This window comes from Arvicola amphibius, chromosome 8, assembly GCF_903992535.2.
Source record: "Arvicola amphibius chromosome 8, mArvAmp1.2, whole genome shotgun sequence".
NCBI classification, from domain to species: domain Eukaryota; kingdom Metazoa; phylum Chordata; class Mammalia; order Rodentia; family Cricetidae; genus Arvicola; species Arvicola amphibius.
In genome coordinates this window covers 84,062,282-84,082,140 of record NC_052054.1, presented here as the reverse complement: position 1 = coordinate 84,082,140, position 19,859 = coordinate 84,062,282, and the positions used below count along the sequence as shown (strand labels likewise).

At 42.4% G+C, this 19,859-nt stretch overlaps 1 protein-coding gene across 1 annotated transcript in view; it reads right to left on the bottom strand.

Moving 5' to 3' along the window:
- Positions 1-19,859, bottom strand: part of Tdrd12 (tudor domain containing 12) — a 69,882-nt gene that overhangs the window by 9,035 nt on the left and 40,988 nt on the right. Inside the window, 11 exon segments of the mRNA XM_042055614.1 lie at positions 2,630-2,840; positions 3,499-3,686; positions 4,794-4,893; positions 11,599-11,819; positions 11,978-12,117; positions 12,767-12,884; positions 13,621-13,749; positions 13,889-14,080; positions 15,887-16,014; positions 16,442-16,598; positions 18,469-18,654. Coding sequence (XP_041911548.1) covers positions 2,630-2,840; positions 3,499-3,686; positions 4,794-4,893; positions 11,599-11,819; positions 11,978-12,117; positions 12,767-12,884; positions 13,621-13,749; positions 13,889-14,080; positions 15,887-16,014; positions 16,442-16,598; positions 18,469-18,654 — 1,770 coding nt within the window.

The following is a 19,859-nucleotide window of genomic DNA, read 5'->3' as shown; positions in this document are numbered from 1 at the left end:
CATCTCCACCATCAACCCACAGAAAGCCATCAGCATCTGGAAGTTTCCTTCCTTGACAGCTCAGTAAGTGAAGTGAGGCTCTGCTTGCTTTTCCAGAAGGCATCACATGGCCGCAAACCTCTCTAAGCAATGCCACACGACTGAGGGCCTGCTCGTTCACAGGCCCACTACCACTACCTCCCTGGAGAGACCACAGCAGACGACGCATGTCTGCGTTCTCTCTCACCTATCTGAAACCCTATAATGCAGGACAGGAGAGAGCTGGCCCTTGTCCTGAGTGTTTTGGTGCCCTTGGGACAATGAGTGAACTGGGAACAACAACACAAGAGAACTTGCCCCATGTGCTGGCTAGTTTTGTTGTTTTAGGTGTTCCCCCCCCTTTCCTAGACAGGGTTTCTCTGTGTAGCTCTGGCTGTCCTGGAACTCACTTTGTAGACTAGGTTGGCCTCAAACTCACAGAGATCCACCTATCTCTACCTCCTGAGTGCTACGATTAAAGGCATGCACTCCCGCCACCTGACATTCTGGCTAGCTTTATATCAATTTGACACAAGCTAGAGTTATCTGAAAGGAAGGAACCACAACTGAGAAATACCTCTAAAAGATTCAGCTTGTAGGGCATTTTGCTAATTAGTGATTGATGGGGAAGGTCCAGTCCATTGTCTGTGGTACCATCCCTGACCTGGTGGTCTGGTTTTATATATATATATAAAAACCAGACAAACCCCTCCATGGCCTCTGCATCACCTTCTGCCTCCAGGTTCCAGCCCCGTTTCCTCCAGTGACAGACTACAGTATGGAAGTGTAAGTCACATAAACCATACGCCCTTTCCCCCAGAACTTGCTTCTGGTCATATTTTCATCACAGTAATGGAAAATCTAACTAGGACATCACATTTCTTTTCTTTTTTCTTTTCTTTCTTTTTTTGTTTTTTGTTTTTTTTTCGAGACAAGGTTTCTCTGTAGCTTTGGAGCCTGTCCTGGAACTAGCTCTTGCAGACCAGGCTGGCCTCAAACTTCCAGAGATCCGCCTGCCTCTGCCTCCCGAGTGCTGGGATTAAAGGCGTGCGCCATCACTGCCCAGCTGACATCCCATTTCTACACTAAGCCTGTCTGTCAATGAGAGTCATCTTTACAGACCTAAAGGACAAGGACTATGGCTTTCCAGCTGATGGCTGCAGAACTCCGCACAGCCCCTCACACACAATGGACACTCAGTAAGTTCTTATTAGAACAAGGGAGAAAAGTTTCCAGCTGAAAAAAAGCTATTCTAAATTAAATTTGAAACATCAAGTTTGCACCTTTATCACTGATACTGATTTTCTTTCTAGGTAGTATTTAATCCTGTTGAAAACCCAGTCAGTTTACAACTTCCTCATTACAATGGCGTATCTCATCTCCCACTAGCCAGCTTCCAAACTTAACCTTCTAAAACAGGTGCATTATTGTGAACCGTTGCTCTGGCAATGAAAAGGACAGTCTGTCAGGCCCTCCACCCATCTCAGACTGCCACAGTGGGGTGGCCTTCTGTGTTATGTTGCATGGAGCAGTGATTTTTCTCTGTTGTTGATATCCTATCTGACTGATGACGTTTTAGTGACCCCACAGGGTCCAGAGGAAATGGCCTGTTCTGGCATCTCTCTTTTTTTTTAACCAGTCCTCCCAACCCTGACAGAATCGCTTGGCCTCCCAATGAACATCCATAACCTGTGCCCCTATTTTCTCAGGAACTCCTCACACTGTTTTCTTTGTCCAACTGAAGCCATTTTTTTTAAACCATGATCCATATGTTATACACTCTAAGACAGCACTAATGACAATGGCTACTGCTAATCCTGCCAGGTAAGAATAAGTCCATTGCCACAGTTTTGGGCCAAATTTAAAGCAAGCTTTAATTAAATACTGGCTAGGAAGACAGACTCTGGCAAGTCCACTCCTGGGTTCACATGAAATGGCAATAAGTCACATTTTGCAGAGGCTTAACAAGGCAAATCTATAAGGCCACAGTATTTCCAATCAAGTCTGACATATTTCCGACATATTTCCTGCCTACCTCCCGCTCACGTGTGATCAAGCACATCCAATGCAGCTGGGTTAAACAAACTTGCTTAGATGATCGAGACATATGGCTTTTTATCTCTGGTAAACAATAGCCTCCAGCATTTCAGGGATATCTGTTTTTGGGCAAGTTTAGAGGCATTTTTGTTTCATGGATCTCTTAGGCACAGTAATTAAAACATAGAACTTAACTTTGGTTCTCCCCCTACTATGCCAGGGAGCTTGGTACCTCTATCACAGGTGCTAAAGTCCACTTACAGTGACACAGTACTGTCTTGCAACAGTAAAGACCTCAGTAAATCATGCTTTTAATGACCTAAACTTTAAAGCGAAGGTTTGGATTTAAGACTCTAATAAATACCAGGAACTGTAGTCTCTACTGCTTACTAAGCTGACCCAAAAAACACTGTTTGAATCCAGGAGTTCATGACTATCCTTGGCAACACAGTGAAAGCCCATGTTAAAAAAATCCCTCTACATATAAACACTTAAAATAAGCACAGCTCTTAGTATATTCTGGGTTAAATGCACTGCGTAAGTCAATAAAACATAAACGGCTAAAGTAACCCACCTTTGGGTTCCATTCAATTTCACTGTCAGCTGGTCTCACCCTACAAACAATGAACTCCACAGCCTGAGGGGGCAGAGTGTGGAATTTCTCTGGGAGCAGCAGCAGCTTGTCTCTCGCGATGAGCTTGGTCCTGCCTTCATCTATGAATTTCACCAAGACACTCGCCAAACCCCAGTTATCTTCCTTCTGGCTCACCTCCAATACTTGAACCCTAAAGAACAACAGAGACATCAGGGAATCCAAAAAGGAAGGCACCTTACTCTGCACACTGCAGTTTGACTCCACAGCTGGAGTCCTTACATGACGGACTGTCTAAGGTGCGGAACAGGTAGCCCTTCTCAACAGAACAAACCCTGTAGCTGATGAATGAGCAAGGGCAACACACAAAGTAAAGATCCTACTTCTGAGATGAGGCTAACATCAACAGTGGATTCAGAAAGGTAGGTACAAATAAGCACGTGGGCTGGGTGGTCAGACTGGGACACTAATTCTGCCACCCAGTGAGCTAGCCTTAGACAACTTCCTCATCAAGGCCACAGATATGTTTGCTTTTCTGTAAAGTGAGAACAAAGCCTTTTTTATAAGAATCTGAGAGAAACTCACTGTTACCAAGGAGTGTGTGTGCTACACACAGTGATGGATTAGTAAATATTTGGAGGAATCCAGTCACTGTCCTCTGCTCAGGAGTTAGATGTTCCATGCACATCTGCTCCAGGTGTTCTGAGCACAGTGTGCAAGCACCACCTTTCTGGGAGGTGGCCAGGCTCAGGGTACACACACTCCGACAACAGACAATAGTGAGAATAAGCATTCAAAACTGCTTAAATTAGTCATGTCTTACAACTGTAGAGAGATTACAGATAGTTTACCTCTGGAAAAGTGTTTTCTCTTCTAATCCATACAACCCCAAACTCTCCACCTTTTCAGCAGCTGTTTTGTTACTGGGATCCTTAAAATATTCACTCATTTCCGCATTGAGAGTTGCATAAAGATCCAAGTGTTTATCAATTATACGACCAAAGTAATTGGTTGCATTTGAAACGTAAAAGGGTATTATCTGAAATAAATACAGCGAACATATGTAGAAGACAGTTGAAATAAAACTCGCACAAGTGATGTCTACAGAAACCACCAAACATACTGAGAACCCAAGATATACACAAAAGGACAGGGTAAGCCAGGAAGCAGTCCAAACACTGAGCCAAAACAGAATACCATATAAATAACCAGTCTCATTTTAAGATTAACAGGATATCTTAGAGAAAATTCCATCATTAAAAACTCATTTTAGGGTCAGAAAGATGGCTCAGCTAGAAGAAATACTTGCGCATATCCCTGACAACCTGAGATGGAATCTTGGAGCTCAGGTCCCAAACACGGCAGAATGCTCTCATCTCTGACCCATACTGGTGCACTCCAATGCATACACACAATAAATACACATTCATTTTAGCTACATGTTCCGTTGTTCACTTTTTAACTGAACTCTTTATACATCTACTTAAAAAACTTTGTGTTAAAGTTTTTGTAAAGGTATATATAATATGTTGAACATATTAACCCCCACACATCCCAATCCCCACCCAACCTTTTCTTGCCTTGCCTCCCTTCTGTTTATGCCCTTTGTTCCCCTAGAGGCAGCAGAGGTCAGGAGGGGGAGTAGGGAGCTGGTCAGGAGGAGGTAGTGATGGGGATGGGGTCAAGAGGCAGGAGAGGCTGGGAGACAAGGACAAGCACAGGCTCTCCTGCACTGGCTGGCTATAAATTGTGAGAATGTAGCTGGGTGGTAAGTCAGCGTCCGCAGTGCTGAGTTACAGCAACTCTAGTAAGCTAGCCCGACAGGGATTCATTTTTTTCCCTGCCTTTAAAACCAGCTCTGTTTTCTCTGGAGTGCAGCCCCTGGCAGACACCACACTCCAGTGGATGGACACACATCCAAGATCATGTGGGCAGCACAAACTGGACTCTCCAGTTTTGTTTTTTAAGAGGACAAAAAGTTGTTTGGGTAAGGAGGTGGACCTGGAAGGAGATGAATAAATATGATCAAAATACATTGTACACCCCCCCCCACGCCCCGCAAAAAAGACTACTAAGAAGTTAAAACAGACAAAAGGTCTTCATGGAAATGACTCTTCAGCAGACAAAGGAGGCCAGCAGAACTCACCCTAACGTGTCCAGACACTGGCAGAGCTTCGCTGGATAACTTCCTTGGGATATCCATTTCCGGATTAATGTGGTGCCGGTCAGGGCAGATCCTTTTGTCTCTTAAAAAAAAAAAAAAAAAAAAAAAAAAAAAAGGCCAGATTTTAAACCAAGAAGAAAGGTAGTTAACACAAAGTGTCAAGACATCTCCAGGAAACTGACCTTCAGCTACAATCAGGAAACTTTTAGCTCTAGGCTGCAGAGTATACCAACAACGCATACGCAGGAAGAGCTTCCACGGTTCAGTCAACACTGGATGAGTTCAAAGGACAAAGTTCTTTACTATCCCTAGAGACACTGTCAGTCTTTACATTTTTATTTTTATTTTATGCGTATGGGTGCTTTTGCCTGCATGTATGTCTGTGAATGACATGCATGCCTGGTGCCCAAAAAGGCCAGAAGAAGATATCAGATCCCCTGGAAGTGGAGTAATAGATGATTGTGAGCAGTCTTGGGGGCGTCTCTCCAGCCGCTCAAGACACATCACCATGCTCTGCAACAAAAGTCAATTACCCTCTAAGACAGAAGCCTCTTTCTTCTTAACTATTGTCACCCAAAGGACTGAACACATACACATAGTCCCTAGAAAAGACATGTCTCATGAAAACATTTTAGACCAGTACCATACATAACAGCCCCAACCACAAACTGCCACAAGCCCATTAACTAAAAGTGGATGCACACATGGCAATATATCAAAGAACAGAATACGAAGCCATAAAGTAAAATATTGAAATAAGCTTGTTCCTCCCTTAAGTTGCTTTTGCTCAGTGTTTTATAATACCAACAAAAAAAGCAAACTAAGACAAAGCTTATCAATAAATTAATGGAAAAATGGGGCGCACATAGAGAGCACATTAATATTCAACTATGAAGAAAAATCAAGTCCTATCATTTGTAGCAAATGGGTGGAAATGGAGAAAGTAAATAAAATAACCCAGCTGTAGGCCCATATTTCAGTATGGCACAAGAGCCATAGGCCCGGCCTGAGGTGGTCACATAGCTTTGCAGACAAGCTGTCTCAGCCTAACAACAGCCTGGATGTGTTGCTCCTACTTTCTTTTGTTATTAATATAGATCACCTGAGGAGAGATGTTGGCTAAAACTGATCAAGATGTTTGGTGCTCCTTCCTTTCGTAATTTGGAGGATGTCTTACAGAGATGCTAATTCATGGCCTAGGTGACAGCTAGCATACTCGCAAACAGGTGGATGTGGACGTGACAAAAGGCCATTCACCTGGTTACCTAGGAGACAGCCTAATGTGTTTTCCCGCTCAATTGATGGGATGATATATAAACTGTTTGGAGAATAAACGAGGAATCTTACCCTTCAAGGATGACCGTGTAAGTTATGTCTGATTATTCCTCCTGACTCTGTTCCAGTCTAGTTAGGGAAAATAGTTATCTATGTTGGAGCCCACACAGGCCTCGACATAATGGCGCCCAATGTGGGGCTGACCACTGAACCCTGAGATTAAAGACAATGTGGTGCTGACTACTAAACCCTGAGACGAATGCCGGAGAAAGAAGTACGAAAAAGAACGTGGTGCTGACCGCTGAACTCCATGAAAAGCCAGAGAAAGGAGACGACGATGGAAGACTCTGAATGCTGTCTGCTAAACCCCAAGAGAAATCGGAGAAAGGATGGAGGAGAAGGTGAGGCTGATCGTCGCTCCCCAAAAAGCAAGAAAGATGACCAGATGTGAGGAACCCGCGAGAAAAAAATCGGATGCGTGAGTAGTGAGCGCTCAGAAACAGAGATATAGAATAGAGGCAGAAATGTAAAAAAGCGGGATAAAATTTAATTTGGGAGTAAAAATTTGTAAATAAGTTATATATGGGATAAGGAAAAAGTATTCAGTTATATATGTTGTTAACTAAAGGGAGTGAGAATAGAGCAGGAACAATGGCAGAGTTATTAAAAATCTGTAAGCGTGATAGACGCAGAGTTGCAACTTTTATTGCTTGCTAAATGAGTAGGAAAGGTGAAGGAAAAATGACTTTTGGCCCAAGAATCACCAAGTTACCGCTGAGATTGAGGAGCCATGTGCTCACAGTAGCCAGTTAATCTGACCCACCTGCGGGTAAAAGGCAAGCAGAAGCAAAAATAAGTTTAGAGAGCAAATTTAACCTCACACAGTCTATAGAACAGAGGAGAGGACTCAAAGATTCTTCTAATTTTATGATTTACGAGTTAAAATAAAAAAGATAGTTAAAAATCCGCCCGCCTGAGCTCAGGGAAGGCAATCTAACAGATAAGGTGAGCCTGTGTCCTACTCCCTGCCATGCAGCGCAGCTTCAACTGAAGGAAAAAAGGCAGGTTTAAATTAAGGTAGCCTCTGAGATAAGCAAGTTAAAATGCTTCTTTTCCATTTCACAATTTTGCTTCTTTGTCAAAAGTCCGCTGTTTGTAGACAGGAAAATTTATATTCAAAGTGGATTGATTTCAGTACTATGGCTCTGTAATAAAGTTTAAAGTCAGAGATTGTAATGCATTCAGAAGTTCCTTGATTGTACAGGATTTTAAGATTGTTTAGGCTACCCTGAATCTTTGTCTTTTCTCTTAAGGTTGAGGATTGTTTTTTTGAAGTCTAAAGAATTCTGTTATAAGTTTAATGGGCATTTGCATTAAATCTATAGATTGCTTTCAGTAGAATTGTCAATTTTGTTATTTTGGTGCTATCTTTACAAGAGAATAGGAGATTTTTCCATTTTCTGATGGCTTAAATTTCTTCAAAGATTTAAAGTTTTTGTTATACAGGTTTTTCAATTCGTGTGATTAGAGTTACTCAAAGATATTTATGGTATTTATGGCTATCTCATTTATGATGTATGTAGAAGAGGTACATTTGGGTTGTTTTCAGATTCTGTGTATGATAAAGTAATTCTGCTGTGAACATGGTTGAGCACGTATCCTTGTGGCGTGGTTGAGCATCTTTTGTATATAGGCCCAGAAGAGGTATAGCTGAGTTTTGAAGTAGTTTGGTGCCTAACTTTCTGAGAAATCGACAGCAATGGAGGAGTTTCTCTTAAGCATAAGTTGTGAACAATGTTTTTGATCTTGGTCATATTACAGAGATAAGATGGAGCCTCAAAATTGTTTTGATTTCCATTTCTCCAATGGTTAAAGGATGTTATACTTGAGAAATTTTTAAAATGTCTTTCAGTCATTTTAAGTTCATCTCTTGAGAGTTTTCAGTTTTGTTCTGTTGCATATATTTTATTGGATTAATTGTTCTCTTGGTGACTAATTTCCTGAGTTCTTTGTATGTTTTTGAAATGGATTAATGATTAATAAAATGGATAATGATTAGTAATTAATAAAGATATTTCCCAATTCTACAGGCTATTATGTCTTGTTGATTATGTCCTTTGCTATACAGAAGCTTCTCAGTTCAAGAGATCTTATATATTGTTTCTCTCAATGCGTATGCCAATGAGGCTATGTTAGAGTTGTGCCAATGCATTCAAATGTTAATTCTAAATTTTTCTTCTATGAGGTTAAATGTTGGTTTTATGTTGAGGTATTAAAAAGAAAAGAGAGGAGAAGATGGATTTGGTTCATCTGATGCATTTTGGTTAGAGGAGATATAACTGGGATGTTTTGCCTCTGGGCATGTTAAATAGTGCTACTTGATGCCAGAAATTGGTAGCCCAACCTATACAAAAAGTTAGAAATCAGTTTCCACAGGTCTGTGTTGTTCATTGCATGGATGGCATTCTGCTGGCTCATGGAGATGAGGATACTTTACTGGAGACGTGGATTGTTGCAGCAGAGCCTAGGCCATGCAGGGTTGATTATTGCTCCTAGGAAGGTGCGGAGGCACCTGCCTTTTCAATATCTAGGTCATATATTGTACCCCAAAGAAATTAAGCCTCAAAAGATAGAAATTAGAAAGGATGACTAAAAACTCTTAATGACTTTCAAAGGCTGTTAGGAAATATACAATGGCTGAGGCCTTATTTAAGGCTTCCTACAGAGACCTTGAGCCTTTAAATGAAATCCTTAAAGGAGACAGTGATCCAAATTCTAGCAGGCAGCTTTCAGAAGCTGCCAGACAGACTCTCGCAGATAGAGCAGGCTATACAGGAACAGCAGGTGTGCTATATTGATTACAGCCAAACATGGCAAGCGTGTATTTTACCTACAAGACTGGCTCCTACAGCAGTCTTATGGCAGAACGGACCACTTTTATGGCTGCATCTGCCTGTATCACCAGTAAAAGTATTAAATCCTTATTTTGAAGCAGTAGCATGTTTAGCACAAAAAAGCAGAATGGAATCTAGAAAATATTTTGGCAAAGAACCAGCTGTAATCAATGTTCCTTACACTAAGCAGCAAATTAAATGGTTATTTCAAAATAATGACTCATGGGCAATTGCATTTGCTCAGTTTCAAGGTCAGATTAATCTTTTCCCAGCTGACTGGTTATTGCAGTTTGCTCAACAGCATTCATTCATTTTTCCTAAAATAGTAGCAAAGAATCCCTTAAAGGATGCTTTGTTGATTTTCACTGATGGCTCATCTAATGAAAAAGCTGCTTATGTAGTCAATGGCAAAGGACACATGGTACAGACAGAACCAGCTTCAGCTCAAATAGTTGAGCTGCGGCCTGTAGCTCTGATATTTTGATAATTTTGATAATAAGGCTTTTAATCTATATACTGATAGCCAATATATTTATGATACATTGCAAATTTTGGAAACAATGCCATATAGGAACTAGCAATGAACAAGTTAAAATATTGTTTCAGCAGATTCAGGAAGCAATACAATGTAGAAAATTGCCATGTTTTATGTTATCAGAGCACATTCAAGTCTTCCTGGTCCATTAGCTGAAGGTAATGCTCTAGCTGACGAACTTACAAAAATAATTGCTATATCTCAGGTTGAACTTGCACAGCCGTCACATGCTTTGCACCATCAAAACAGCTCAAGTTTAAGAAAGCAATTTAAGGTGACCAGAAAAGCTGCTCATCAAATTGTTAAGCAATATGAAAGATGCCTACAATATCTACCTGTGCCTCATTTGGGGGTAAATCCCCGAGGACTGCTTCCTAACTATATATGGCAAATGGATGTAACTCACATTACTGAGTTAAAATGCTTTTCATGCATGGGAACCCCAAAGGTAATAAAGACAAATAATGCTTCCGGATATGTTAACAAAGCTTTTCAAAGGTTTTGTACTCAATGGAATATTGTTCATAAGACTGGTATTCCATATAATCCTCAAGGACAAGGAATTGTGGAACGTACACATAGGTACTTGAAAACACAACTCCAAAAATTAAACACAGGGGAGTTGTATCCTCAGACACCACACAATGTGTTAAATCATGCATTGTTTACACTAAACTTTCTAAATACGGATGTCCATGAGCGATCAGCTGCAGACAGATTGTGGCATAATGGTACAAAAACCACATTTGCTAAAGCAAGGTGGAAGGATCCTTGCTCTGGAATTTGGAAAGGACCCGATCCCATCCTAATCTCACAGGATGAAAATCAAGCCAGGGCTGGAGAGATGGCTCAGAGGTTAAGAGCATTGCCTGCTCTTCCAAAGGTCCTGAGTTCAATTCCCGGCAACCACATGGTGGCTCACAACCATCTGTAATGGGGTCTGGTGCCCTCTTCTGGCCTGCAGGCATACACACAGACAGAATATTGTATACATAATAAATAAATGAATAAATAAATATTTAAAAAAAAAAAAAAAGAAAATCAAGCCAGATGGCTTCCAGAGTGACTAATTCGATACACTCAGCAGAAGGACAACAGACCTGAGGACAGCTTAGCTGACAACTGCCCAGCAAAAGGATTGGAATGAGAAGTGATGGAGGAGAGTTATCTGTCTATGTTTCTTTCATTGGTTAATTAATAAAGAAAACTGCTTTGGCCCTTTAAGAGACAGAAAATTAGGTAGGTGGAGTAGACAGAACAGAATTGTGGGAACAAGGAAGTAGAGTTGGGGAGACGCTTCAGGCAGTCTCCATAGGGAGTCTCCATGCTTCTCCTCTCCGAGATGGATGCAGGTTAAGATCTCTCCTGGTAAGCCACACCTCGTGGTGCTACACGGATTACTAAATATGGGTTAAAGGAAGATGTGAAAATTAGCCGATAAGAGGCTGAAACTATGGGCCAGGCAGTGTTTAAAAGAATACAGTTTCCGTGTAATTATTTTGGGCAAAGCTAGCCGGGTGGCGGGACACAGCCCGCCACTTCTTACTACAGAGAAGAGCTCCAAAAGGAATCCAATAACCCAGCCCACAGAGAGGAGCCTGATCTGGACCTACAACTCGCTTTGCTGCAGGGAGACTTGACTTAACTTATGTCCGATTATTCCTCGCGACTCTGTTCCAATCTAGTTAGAAAAAATAGTTATCTATGTTGGAGCCCACAAGGGCCTCGACACCCAGCCACAGAAAAACAAGCACTGCATGTTCTCTTACAGGTGGAAACTTCAAATCAGGTCAAGCAGAAAGGAGAACGCGAGTGCTAGGAAGGGTATGGAAATAGCACAATGCATCCCACTAATATGTACAATTAATATGTGCCATTTAAAAAAACGCAGAGTTTGCCAGTGCTAACAGTTATGAGAAGGCAGTCATTTCTGGAAGGCCATGTGGGAACCTCTTTCTGCTCCTTTTGCATTGAGTGGATTAACACCAGGACATAGGTATGTGAGATTTTCATCAAGGGGCAAATTTATTTCCTATTAATTTTAATCCATGTTACTACTCAATTTTAAAAAGCATTGACTTACTTGCAAAAGCCAAAACTCTTAAGATATGAACAAAGAGGTCTTCTGGCCTTCTTATCTTCTTTGGCTTCCAGGACCCCAGCAGTAAACTCATACAGCTCTGATGGGATTTTGGCATCTGCTCGTTCCAAGTATCGCAGGACACCAACAGCTTGGCTTGCATTTCTCTCCGTCAGCAACAAGACAGATTTGGTTTTTTTATCTCCCTGCTCTGCAGGAGAACCCTTAAAATTGAGGGTGAATAAAAGAGGTAGATCATCCATACCAATCTGATTTCACTCAAAACTTTGTAAGCTCAGAATTTACCAATACACACACACACGAGAGAGAGAGAGAGAGAGAGAGAGAGAGAAACAGGAAATAAAATAAAAATTGATCAAACCTGTTCAGTTACACTCTGAAAATGATCAGACATGCAGTACAGGCGTCCACCAAACACTTTTGGGGAAGAAGGAAAGCTGAAGTGAACTACACATGTGGCGTCGGTGATAGCCAGGAGGGGTATGCAGTCGTCTGTTAAGGCTGGAGAAAAGAATGTCCACAAGGTCCCATGAACTCCCATAAGCAGGCCTAGCACCCACACCACAGCATGTTTCTGTACTGCATTTTACATCTTTATTTGAAGTGCTCAGGCTGAACTCAGGCCTCACACAAGCTAGGCAAAGGCTCAAACTAAGTCACTGCATCATACTTTATATATGCAAAGTAAGACCTTTCTCTTCCCCCTGGCAAATGTTACAGCCTAATGATAAAATTCCAGAGGACAGTGATCTCTTAGCTCAAAAAATGTCTTCCTCTACCATAAATCAGACTGCCCACAGATTTTTCATTTGCTCCTTAAGTTTTGAGCTTCATATTTCTGTTATTAAGCTTAGTATCATTACAGGTGCATGCATGAGTGGATGACTGGATAGACAGACGCATAGACCAACACAGACTTTCTACATAGATGAACCCAAACTGGAGTTCCATAAAGAACCTGCTTGCTAAGCTGAGAGCCCTGGAGTGCCTGGATTCACCTTATAAGAAAGGCCAATTTTCATCTGAAATGAAGATTTCTCATGAATGCTGAAACCTTAAAAATGAAAAGTCTAAGTATGATATAAAAATGAAGAAATGATCCCTCCTAGCTCAGCCTTGTCTAAATACAAGCAGAAATCAAAATACTTACTTAATACAACGTGAGAGCCAGGACTTAGCTTCTTCTTCCACTGTTCTAAAATACTTTTTAAGTTAAAAGCCATCTCTTTATGCATTTTCAAGCAAAATATTGAATTGCTTTCCACTACCTAAAGAGGAAATCAAAGCCATCAGCTCACCACCATGATCACAGAAGCTCGGGTAGTGGGTCTGTGAACTGCCCATGTCAACTTTAATTATCAGCAAGATAATAAAGCAGTACATTTTGAGAATGAGGCTGAAACATCCCCACGGTTCTGTAGTCTTCATCTAAAGATCTACTGTAAGTTAAACACTACTTCCCTTTCTTTTAAATAACGTTCATGTGTGTGTGCTTACATATGTATGTGCCTACATCAATTACATGTGCTGCTGTTGTATGCTGTAGAGGAAGGCAGGGTTCTGAGTTTTTAATCTTGTATTTGGCTTTGTTTCTTTGTTATTTTAGCATGAAGTGTTTACAGAATTAGATTAAGCGGCATACATCTTAAGATAATTTGCTTGGCTCTTCTGTCTACAATGAAGACTCTGTGATATTACCTCATTATTATCTTCTTGGTTTTCTTAAGAGTGCAAATGTGGTGTTTTTCACCAACCAAGTCTTTTACACTTCACATGACACAGTCACATAGCACTGTGACAGGTCTCTGTTTTCAGTCTTCCCAACACAGCCCCTCCTCCAGAGCCTGGAGTTACACTGTGAGATTGCAGCTCCCTCCCTCCCTCCCTCCCTCCCTCCCTCCCTCCCTCCCTCCCTCCCTCCCTCCCCCTGTCCATTTCTGACCAGCAGACTCAGCTACGGCTCCTACCACTGATGAGAACGTGCTGGCCTGAGGACAGGCTTACCTTACACACAGTTTCTGTTTCAGCCACAGAGCAGGTGAAGATCAAGGTCTTCTGGGCCTGACTTGGAACAAAATCAAGAACCTGAAGTAAAGTCGAGGTTTTCTCACACTCCAGGCACAGGTGCACCACCTGCCGGGGAGCAGAGAAACAGGTGCTTTCTGGGGTAAGGCTTCCCAGCAGCACCTCTTCCAGATCTGTGGACGAAACCACAGCTACCATCTAACAGATACTAGTTACTTGTGTGTGCTCACCAGCCCCTCCCCATCACCTGCTGGACATTGCCATAGAGGGCAGCCTCCTCCAGGGCGGTGATCACGACATAGGGATCCTTCATGAACTCTCTGACTAGATGGTCGATGTGTCTGTTCCAGTGAACACCCACTGCCACAATCTGGTGTGGTGCAGACTCCCGCTCTTCCACTTCAACGTTTTTTTTAAAGTTATCTAATATGGCAAGCATCTGAAAAATTAGTAAATTTAATCTTTGTTTCAAAATAAAGAATTAGCTGGAACATAAAATTCAGGGACTATCCATTTGATGTTTTTAGTGTGGGGAAAGCCTTTCCAAAGATTAAAAAAGGAAAAAAATAAAAAGAAAATGTTTGTCAATAAACAGTAAAATTCCACTGGGACAGAATAAAGTCACAAACAGCATCCTGGTGTATAATGTTTGTACCAATGATGCTTATATGAAAGACTTCAAAACTCAATTATAGGAAAGATAACCCCATCAATTAAAAACAAGCAACACACAGGAAGAGCAGAAACAATGATCAATTTGCATTAATTTTCAACCTAATTAGTCAAGGAAATAGGAACCCACTGTTTACCAGTTGGCATAGAAAACAAAACACAAGCCAGGCTCAGGCCTCCACATGGCAGGTAGGCCATATGCCTGATGTGACAACACGCTGGCGACAGCAACAGACTGCCAACTGGTCTCAGAAAAGCCACGGTACAGAGCTGCTCTCCAGCTATCAGCGTGGTAACAATCACTAAGGAGCCCATACAATCACTAAGAAACAAGCCTGCGCTTTACCTGGGGGCTACCAACACTCCCAAATAACAATTTTGGTCAGCATGCCACACTGTTTCCAACACGTGATTCACAAAAACTCTGTTTTAAAGGTATGTGGCTGCGATCCCAGAGAACCTAGACAACAATGAGGACTTAAGAGAGACTTACATGGATCTAATCTACATGGGAAGTAGAAAAGACAAGATCTCCTGAGTAAATTGGAAGCATGGGGACCTTGGGAGAGGGTTGAAGGGGAGGGGAGAGGCAGGGAGGGAAGCAGAGAAAAATGTAGAGCTCAATAAAATCAGTAAGATAAAAAAATAAAGGCATGTGGCTCAGCAGGAGGGCACTTCCCTACAGGTACAAGGCACAGGCTTACTCTAAGTTGTTATGCCCATGAGCAACAACCATCATGCCGCAGAACAGCACAACACTATTTGCTGTGCAAGAATGGTCTATATTCTGTCAATTATATTTTAGATAAATGCTGATTGGTCAGTAGTAGGCAGGAAGTATAGGCGGGGACAACCAGACAGGAAGTAGAGGCTGATCAATGAGAACAGGAGAATTCTGGGAAGGAGGAAGCCTACTCCTCTGCAGTCCTGATCCGGACACAGAAGAAGCAGGATGTGACTGCCCTGCTGAATATGGCTAACACAGATAAGAATAATGGGCTAATATAAGCTGTAAGAGTTAATAAGAAGCCTGAGATACTAGGCCAATCAGTTTATAACTAATGTAGACCTCTGTGTGATTCTTTGAGACATAATGATTGCAGGAACCAGGCAGAAAAGAAACCCCTGACAACAACTATTAACCGCAAAGTTTAAGTTCTGAATCAGTACTAAATGGCTCTTGCTATTAAGTATATTTATCAACAAAAGCCATTTAAAAGAAAGACTACCTCTGAGTACAAGACAAGGGATGGTGGATCTGCTTTCAAGTGCTCCTCTATTTTTTTTTTAATATTTTAAAATTTTCTTTTAAGAATGTCCCTTCTATAATTGGAGAAATAGTAATGAAATACGTAACAAATTTTCTTGGGAATTTCTGTTCTTCAAAGGGAGATTTACCATTAGGAAGGAAATTTCAGGTAAACACACTCTTCTAAATTATAGATACAAACCAATTGAATTGATTTGTCAACTGTATATTCTGATTGCTTCAGGCCCTGAAGAGCTGACACATTTCAGATACACACAAGCTATTATAATGGATAGCAGTGGCACCCAGTGTGTCCATACTCACTTGCTCATTAGCTTCAAAGAACAATACTTGCACTTCATCCAGAACCAGGTGGCAGAGTCTAAGAAACAACAGGCTTCGGTACGTGAGAAGTCTCAAGAGGCTGTGTGGAGTTGTGACAATCACATCACCTACATTTAGAAAAAAACAATCAACATTTTAGGGTTTCTACAAGTTTCTCCAATACTCCCTTCACCACGATTCACTTCCTTCTCAGCAGCCACTTCCCTACTGGGTGAGCAAGGCAAGCAAGCCTTCATCCACCCTGTCTTAGCCTGCGGTATCTGACCACACCCCCAGCTGCCACAGGCTGCTTGCCTGAAAGGCAGATTTCCTCAACTCTGGGCTCAGCATCTGACAGTGAACGGTTAGTAGCACATGACAACTGAATGAAATCATGCAGCTTTCTCAGATGTGAGTCAAGACTGAGCCTTCACCACGGACTCCCACTGTAGGAAGTCAAGTCAGAGCCAGTGGCCAGTAACTGAGGTCCCAGGTGCCTAGGCAAGCTCACTGTCGTCTGCAAAGAAAACCAAACAGCTTGGAAAGGATGCTTACACCCCCTTGGAAGCTTCATATTTTTGGCTTCATCTTTGTGAAGTCCAATTGTTAGTAACACAGGATGAAGAGGCCTGGAGGACATGCTATAGTCTCCCAATAACTCAAAAATAAACTGGGCCTTTTTCCACCCAGGACACACGATGACTGCAAGAGGCTGCAAAGACAAACAGATTCAAATAATTTTGGACAGTTGTTAGGAATCAAACATAACGTATGCGAAACATCCAGACCATCTCCTGGCATAGAATTAGTCTTTAGCTATCATACAGATGAGAAAAGTGAAAATATAACTTCATTAGAGTGGATTTAGAAACACTGATCCAGTTCTTAAGCCAAGGTAAAACATTCCCTAAGACATTTAACCTTAACACACTCTTACGGGGTAGGGCCAAGTATTCTTCTTTTTTGGTTTTTTGAGACATGGTATCTCTGTGGCTTTGGAGCCTGTCCTGGAATTAGCTCTTAGACCAGGCTGTCTGGCCTTGAACTCCCAGAGATCGGCCTCCCTCTGCCTCCCAAGTGCTGGGATTAGAGGCAAGCGCCACCATCGCACGGCTTAGAAAGTTTCTTTTCTTTTTAAATTTTATTTATTTTTTAAGTATTCCTCATTTCCCAGGAAGACTCTGAGGCACAGAGGTGAAGTCACTCCTCAAGGCTGTGCAGCTAATACATCAGTAAAAAAAAGAGAGCCCAGATGTCTGGCTCCATTTCCTGCTCCTAAGCATCAGGATGAATGAATGCCTTAAAAGAGTGGTCACCTCTGAAAGAACCTTAAAATGACCACTGACTCTTTCCTAAGACTGCCTCTGAATTAGCGCCCATCAGTCCGGAGACTCCCTAGAAGGTGATCTGCCTGCCAACATTTCATGGACATTTGTTTTTTACTGAGATGAGCCTGGTCGCCTCCTTCCTCTAGGAAGGTTCAGACAAGTGCCAGCTTCTCCACGGGCCTGAAAGCAGGCTGCCATGGCAGCAAGGGGAAAGCAGTGGTGACACAAGTAAGGACTGGATGTCACTTTCTGCCTCAGGAAGGGCTCTCAGCACAAAGTGGCACCTCCACCATCAGCTGGGCTCAGCTGCTGAACCTAATGAAGGGTATAAATGCACACATTCAAGTCAGTGCATGACTAGTGCAGATTCCAAAGACAAGTCAGCACACTGCATGGCTGGGTTAGGAAAAAATAAACCCCAGGACCCCTTCACACCCTAAGCAAGTTTCCTTGCCACACTTGCTTTATGGTGCATGGTGGACCCTCTATACTGCAACCTTTGTGCCATGATCAGGGATGGAAGTTTTATAATGACTATTCTGCAGGACCGAACGCAGCAAGCCACTCGCTGCCATTCTGTCCTTATGTCTCATTTCCCTCTTCTTTCTTGTCCCTGGGGAAAGACTATTAAGCAGTGGGAGGTGCAATGGAACAAAAGAACGTGGGATAAGACAGCAGAGATTGAATTTCTAATCACACATTCCCAACAGTCTCCCTGTACTAACTGTTCTCACAGGAGACAACAACAAGACATGGCCGGACCATCTTATCTCGGTGATGTGGCAATTTTATGAATTAAGGTAAGATCACCGTACAAACTATCATCATCTCTAAAAGCCACGACTCTTCTGCCCAGCTAGGGCCACAGATGGAAATCACAGCAAGAGTCGTCTGGTTCTGACACTGAGGAAGCAAAGGATATTTTCTAGCACTCCACACTTTGTCTTCTTCCAATGTGGTCTTAAGGTGTGCCTGAGGCTGAACTCACACCTACAACATAGCCCAGGCTGGCCTCAAACTTGTGACCTTATTGCCTCAGTGTCCCAAGTACCAGGAATACAGATAGGCCTGTGTCACCAAGCCAGCCTGACAGTCCATCCAGCTTCTAGACTATCAGTGTGGGAAAAAACTGAGTAATAAAACTTCAGCTTTACAAAAAAAAGAAAAACAAAGCAAAACAACAACAAAAAACCCACAAAAAAGTGTTATTTGAAAAGAAACATTTAATCCATTTCAAAATGATTTCCAACTTACTCCATTTCTACTTGGTAATGACTTGTAGCAGCCCCCCATCTGCAAAACCGTAAGCAGCGGTGGCAGGTACAATGAAGGGTCATTTCCACAGTGAGAGATGACCACCACGTCACAGCCACGCGCAACAGGGGGCCAAGAGTAAGATGCAGTGTGGCTGGGTCCCGGGAACTTGTTTCTTTGAAGAGCCTACACAGAAAACAGGAATGGGGAAGAGAAAGATGAATGACAGCAAAGACATCCCTCCATCTCATAGCCCCCCGCCCCAGGACATAGTACACAGCTTATGGGGCTTACCCTGCTGTGCTCCCAAGACCTACTTTAGGTTCTGAGTGATTTTTTTCCCAAGCACCGACTTCCTGTGTTCAGACTATTGGTTCTCTGAACACACTAAAGTATCTACTGAGTCTCTGACTGGAGGACTAAAGCACACACAAGAAGGTGGCTGTCTCCTTATTCTCTTCATATTCTGCCAGCCCATCTGCCTCACTTGTAAAAACTATTCCTCATTTGATTTTTGAGATAAGGTCTTGTTAAATAGCCAGGCAGGCCCCAAACTCTCCGTTTGTTTTTGTTTTCTCATTTCATGTGTATCGTTTTGGCTGCATGTACTGTTTGTGCAGCATGTTCACGTAGTGCCTGTGTAGGTCAGAAGAGGGTGCTGGAAACCAAACTCGATCTGCAAGAGCAACAAGCTCTCCAGCCCCAAACTCTTGACCTTCCTACCACAGTTTCCCAGGGGCAGGGATTACAGACGCATGCCACCCACCCCACCTACCTTAATATTTAAAAAGAAACATGCTTTTATTGACATAATCTCTTCACCTATCACTAAAACCTGAAATGTTTCAGCAGAAGTCTGTAACCAAATACAACTTTCTAAAGGCACTGAGTGCTGTGTGTTCTCCTCCCCAAGGTCCTGAGTTTCCAGCAGAGCTGAAGGCACCTGTGGCAACTTGCTCCTTTGCCGGCAGCTCACGTGATCTTCATTCTTGATAGTCTTGTGGAGAAAAGACTTGAGTAGCTTTTAGACATGAGGTGAAGGAAATGAGACTCTGAAAACCTGCAAACACCTTTCTGCCCAGATAGCTCACAGAGAGCACAAGTGTAGACCTGTCTGTAGGGCTGGAAGGATTGCATGCTCAAGTCCAAAGTCCCCAGAGCTGCTGGGTGCAAGTCTGAGGTCATTCTGAAACATGAGCTGGGGTGGAACCACTTCTTAACAGCTCTCATGACCTCTGTATCTGAGTTCCGCTGAGTGACAGCCACTTGGTTAACCACTCTGCTCATTCTGCCCAGCCCGATTTGACTGTCAGCATGAGGAGTCATGTCACTGCCACTCAGAGAATCTCCTTCCGTCTGCCTTTTTCCCTGCGTTCCGATTTCCACTTACC